At 32.8% G+C, this 6,000-nt stretch overlaps 1 protein-coding gene across 1 annotated transcript in view; it reads right to left on the bottom strand.

Moving 5' to 3' along the window:
- LOC110466810 (lisH domain and HEAT repeat-containing protein KIAA1468 homolog) overlaps positions 1-6,000 on the bottom strand; it is a gene marked incomplete at its 3' end in the record, with an annotated part of 169,618 nt that overhangs the window by 130,739 nt on the left and 32,879 nt on the right. The window contains exon 25 of the mRNA XM_021523570.1: positions 4,372-4,510. Within this exon, the coding sequence (XP_021379245.1) occupies positions 4,372-4,510 (139 nt within the window). The remainder of the gene's footprint in view (positions 1-4,371; positions 4,511-6,000) is intronic.

The following is a 6,000-nucleotide window of genomic DNA, read 5'->3' as shown; positions in this document are numbered from 1 at the left end:
ATACATGTATCTGTATAGTTAGAACATGTACCAGTATACATGTATCTGTATAGTTAGAACATGTACCAGTATACATGTATCTGTATAGATAGATACATGTACCAGCATACATGTATCTGTATAGATAGATACATGTACAAGTATATGTACAATATATATAATATCAAATCAAGAAATTTTAATATTGTAACAATTATGAACATTTTTTTTCAAAATTTCCATACAAAACAAAAAAATCATCCAATTGGCAGCCAACTTTTTTTTCTTATATAAGTAAATTCTACATTATATATTCTGAAAGTGCAAAATTCTCATTAATTTCAGCAGGAAAGTACAAATTTGTCTTCCCTACATTTACCGCCGAGGGAAACTGTTCCCCTGTTACTCTGGATCTGAAAATAGCAGCTGAAGCTGAAAACATCACCCAGCTTATATGAGGAGACAGTCATCACTACAGAAAAACCTATACTCTGACATTTACATCAGGATATTGTCACTGTAATAGTCTGTCAGCATCGTATAAACCATGAACAACACCACAGAGTAGTGGTGAATGGTGACTACAGGTAAACCTGAATAGATACATGGAAAGTCTTGTATCTCACCAATACCAAAAACAACAACCTTAAAGTCTTATGTCTCATTAAACGAACAAAATGGCAAGCCTAATATCTCATCGATCCAATTACATGTCCAGTGACTCAATATCTCACATTAATGTCCAGTGACTCAATATTTCACATTAATGTCCAGTGACTCAATATCTCATATTAATGTCCAGTGACTAAATATCTCACATTAATGTCCAGTGACTAAATAACTCAAATTTATGTCCAGTGACACAATATAACACATTAATGTCCAGTGACTCAATATTTCACATTAATGTCCAGTGACTCAATATCTCATATTAATGTCCAGTGACTAAATATCTCACATTAATGTCCAGTGACTAAATAACTCAAATTTATGTCCAGTGACACAATATAACACATTAATGTCCAGTGACTCAATATTTCACATTAATGTCCAGTGACTCAATATCTCATATTAATGTCCAGTGACTAAATATCTCACATTAATGTCCAGTGACTAAATAACTCAAATTTATGTCCAGTGACACAATATAACACATTAATGTCCAGTGACTCAATATTTCACATTAATGTCCAGTGACTCAATATCTCATATTAATGTCCAGTGACTAAATATCTCACATTAATGTCCAGTGACTAAATAACTCAAATTTATGTCCAGTGACACAATATAACACATTAATGTCCAGTGACTCAATATTTCACATTAATGTCCAGTGACTCAATATCTCATATTAATGTCCAGTGACTAAATATCTCACATTAATGTCCAGTGACTAAATAACTCAAATTTATGTCCAGTGACACAATATAACACATTAATGTCCAGTGACTCAATATTTCACATTAATGTCCAGTGACTCAATATCTCATATTAATGTCCAGTGACTAAATATCTCACATTAATGTCCAGTGACTAAATAACTCAAATTTATGTCCAGTGACACAATATAACACATTAATGTCCAGTGACTCAATATTTCACATTAATGTCCAGTGACTCAATATCTCATATTAATGTCCAGTGACTAAATATCTCACATTAATGTCCAGTGACTAAATAACTCAAATTTATGTCCAGTGACACAATATAACACATTAATGTCCAGTGACTCAATATTTCACATTAATGTCCAGTGACTCAATATCTCATATTAATGTCCAGTGACTAAATATCTCACATTAATGTCCAGTGACTAAATAACTCAAATTTATGTCCAGTGACACAATATAACACATTAATGTCCAGTGACTCAATATTTCACATTAATGTCCAGTGACTCAATATCTCATATTAATGTCCAGTGACTAAATATCTCACATTAATGTCCAGTGACTAAATAACTCAAATTTATGTCCAGTGACACAATATAACACATTAATGTCCAGTGACTCAATATTTCACATTAATGTCCAGTGACTCAATATCTCATATTAATGTCCAGTGACTAAATATCTCACATTAATGTCCAGTGACTAAATAACTCAAATTTATGTCCAGTGACACAATATAACACATTAATGTCCAGTGACTCAATATTTCACATTAATGTCCAGTGACTCAATATCTCATATTAATGTCCAGTGACTAAATATCTCACATTAATGTCCAGTGACTAAATAACTCAAATTTATGTCCAGTGACACAATATAACACATTAATGTCCAGTGACTCAATATTTCACATTAATGTCCAGTGACTCAATATCTCATATTAATGTCCAGTGACTAAATATCTCACATTAATGTCCAGTGACTAAATAACTCAAATTTATGTCCAGTGACACAATATAACACATTAATGTCCAGTGACTCAATATTTCACATTAATGTCCAGTGACTCAATATCTCATATTAATGTCCCGTGACTCAATATCTCATATTAATGTCCAGTGACTCAATATCTCATATTAATGTCCAGTGACTAAATATCTCACATTAATGTCCAGCAACTCAATATCTCACATTAATGTCCAATGACTCAATATTTCACATAAATGTCCCGTGACTCAATATTTCATATTAATGTCCAGTGACTCAATATCTCATATTAATGTCCAGTGACACAATATCTCCCATTAATGTCCAGTGACTAAATATCTCACATTAATGTCCAGCAACTCAATATCTCACATTAATGTCCAATGACTCAATATTTCACATTAATGTCCAGTGACTCAATATCTCATATTAATGTCCAGTGACTAAATTATCTCACATTAATGTCCAGTGACTAAATAACTCAAATAATGTCCAGTGACTCAATATTTCACATTAATGTCTAGTGACTCAATATCTCACATTAATGTCAAGTGACTCAATATCTCACGTTAATGTCCAGTGACACAATATCTCATATTAATGTCTAGTGACTAAATATCTTACATTAATGTCCAGTGACACAATATCTCACATTAATGTCTAGTGACTAAATATCTCATATTAATGTCCAGTGACTCAATATCTCACATTAATGTCTAGTGACTACATATCTCACATTAATGTCCAGTGACACAATATCTCACATTATTGTCTAGTGACTAAATATCTCACATTAATGTCCAGTGACTCAATATCTCATATTAAAGTCCAGTGACTCAATATCTCACATTAATGTCCAGTGACACAATATCTCACATTAATGTCTAGTGACTAAATATCTCACATTAATGTCCAGTGACTCAATATCTCACATTACTTTCTAGTAACTCAATATCTCACAATAAGGTGTATAGGCTCAATTTTTAAGCGACTCAATATCTTATACTATAATCAAGTGACTCGATATCTTACTTTAACATCTAGAGCTTCATTATCTGAAATATACCATTGGGTAAAACACAAAGACAAGACAAATTGGATGATAGGGCGGTAGGATAATCAGGGAAATGCTCTACAAGATTTACAGACCATACCCTGCTTCATTCAACTTGTCATAATTCAACAACTACACTGTGACCTGTACTTCAGAAAACTGTCCGGAGTGTTTGACATGGTCATCAGCTTCTGACCATGTCAACTCTGAGAGTACATGTCTCAAGCCTCTCAATCAAAGAAATTTGGGAAATCGTCAGACAGAAGCAAATTAAGACATTATTTATTTTTTGTACTACTGGAATTTTACTGAAGTTGGGTATTATGTGAACCCTAGTATCACTTTAGCTCACTATTGGAATCTCAGACAAATTGTTCGCTGTATCTATCCAAACATTAACTTATTTTCATAGAAAAAGAACATATGATTTTCTCTGTGTTAATTAAAGTTAGTTAATGATTTGACTATAAAATTAAACCTGAAAACTTGAATGGCATTACAGTGATGAATATTCAAGGATTGAATCAGCTTTGTTTGTCATTATGATATAGTAAACTGTATTAGCATCAGCTTCATTCTAATGCTTGTCATTAGGTTAGATACAGTAAACTGTATTAAGCATCAGCTTCATTTTGATGCTTGTCACTAGGTGAGATACAGTAAACTGTATTAGCATCAGCTTCATTCTAATGCTTGTCATTAGGTTAGATACAGTTAATTGTATTAGCATCAGCTTCATTTTGATGCTTGTCACTAGGTTAGATACAGTAAACTGTATCAAAATCAGCTTCATTCTGATGCTTGTCACTAGGTTAGATACAGTAAACTGTATCAGAATCAGCTTCATTGTAATGTTTGTCAAAGTAGGATAGATACAGTTAACTGTATCAGAATCAGCTTCATTCTGATGCTTGTCACTAAGATAGATACAGTAAACTGTGTAAATAAAGCAGTACTTACATTCATCTCTAAAACGTGGCTCTGCGTTCGGTCCGACGCGGGCTAGTGTTCGGATCAACTCTGTCTGTATGTTGTGTTCATCCTTATATGCAGGGTCATCCATGAAGGTCAGAAACTGCATGTACACACGATCTAACATCTGTAAAGAGATTACAGTTAAATACCATCATAACTATTCACTTAAACTCAGTCACAGTTTCACTAATCATTACATTTACATAAAACCTAGATACGTTTTCATCAAATCTAGTCATCTGTCCTTCAAAAATGATCAGCTTTCAAATCTAGTTCAGCATGATGTGTCAAATCTATACTATACCCATTTACATCAAGTCATGTCACATCAAATCATGTCACATTTACATCAAATCATGTCACATTTACAACAAACCTAGTAATATTATATTTAATATAGTCATATCTAACATGATATCATCTAGCAATTAAATATCAATCTTATATAAAATGTTAGGTTGTATATATTTTTGTACAAATCGTTTTTTTAATTTTGTAAAAAAATAACTGAAGTTGTTAGCTTTGTTGTCAGGCAACTTCCTTCACCAAAACGACACTTTTAACACTTCAGTAACTGGAAGAAATTATCTGGTGAAAGACCGACACAATTTTTCAAAAGTTACATACTGCTTTAAATTTACTTATGGGGAATGCAACTTGCGAGTGGGATATAAAACTATATTTCTTTGCCACATTGGGAAAATAGTCAGAACACAAGGTATGTAATCAAACTGGATTAGAAATAAATTTAAAACTAGAAAATGTCTGTGAGACATAAATGCTTCCGCTGCCATGTGAAATTAGTTTCAGTGTTCTATAAAAAGTTACAACCACTTTGATCTTGATACCCTGAAACATGCACACACACAAGGTACTACACTTGAAGTTGATTTTAATATTCATATGGTTTTTTTCTGTATGTTATTACCATCTCAATAACATATGGAATGAAGTTGCTAAGTGTTTAAATTGAAACAGTAGATTATTTTCTATATATAGCAACAGTGACCTTGGCCTTGACCTCGTAACCCTGAAACACAACAATGTCCGAAGTATTCTGATACTTGACCTTTGCATAAAGTTTGACCAAAATCCATGAAAGAATAAAGTTGCTAAGTGTTTAAATTGAATCAGTTGATGATTTTCTATATATAGCAAGTGTGACCTTGGCCTTGACCTTGTCCCTGAACTACAACGATGTCCGAAGTATACTCATACTTGACCTTTGTATAAAATTTGACCAAAATCCATGAAAGAATGAAGTTGTTAAGTGTTTACATTGAATCGGGACGGGACGGGACGGAACGAGTTTCTATATATAGCAAGTATGACCTTGACCATGACCTTGACCATGACCTTGGCCTTGACCTTGGATCCCTGAAATACAAAGATGTCTGAAGTATAATCATACTTGACTTTTATATAAAGTTTGTCCAAAAACTGTCAAAGAATGAAGTGTTTACATTGAATCGGGACGGACATGGGTAGCACTATATGCCCCCCAATTTTATGGCAGAGTCATAAAGATACCTGCATGATTATTTTTTAAGAAAAAAGAAAAAAAATGGAAATGCTTGCCTGCCACATTACTTTTTTCAAAAATAAATGGGCAGA

The sequence above is a fragment of the Mizuhopecten yessoensis genome, unplaced genomic scaffold (genome assembly GCF_002113885.1).
Source record: "Mizuhopecten yessoensis strain PY_sf001 unplaced genomic scaffold, ASM211388v2 scaffold11145, whole genome shotgun sequence".
NCBI classification, from domain to species: domain Eukaryota; kingdom Metazoa; phylum Mollusca; class Bivalvia; order Pectinida; family Pectinidae; genus Mizuhopecten; species Mizuhopecten yessoensis.
Note: the sequence above shows the minus strand (reverse complement) of the source record. Positions and strands in the feature narration are given on the sequence as shown.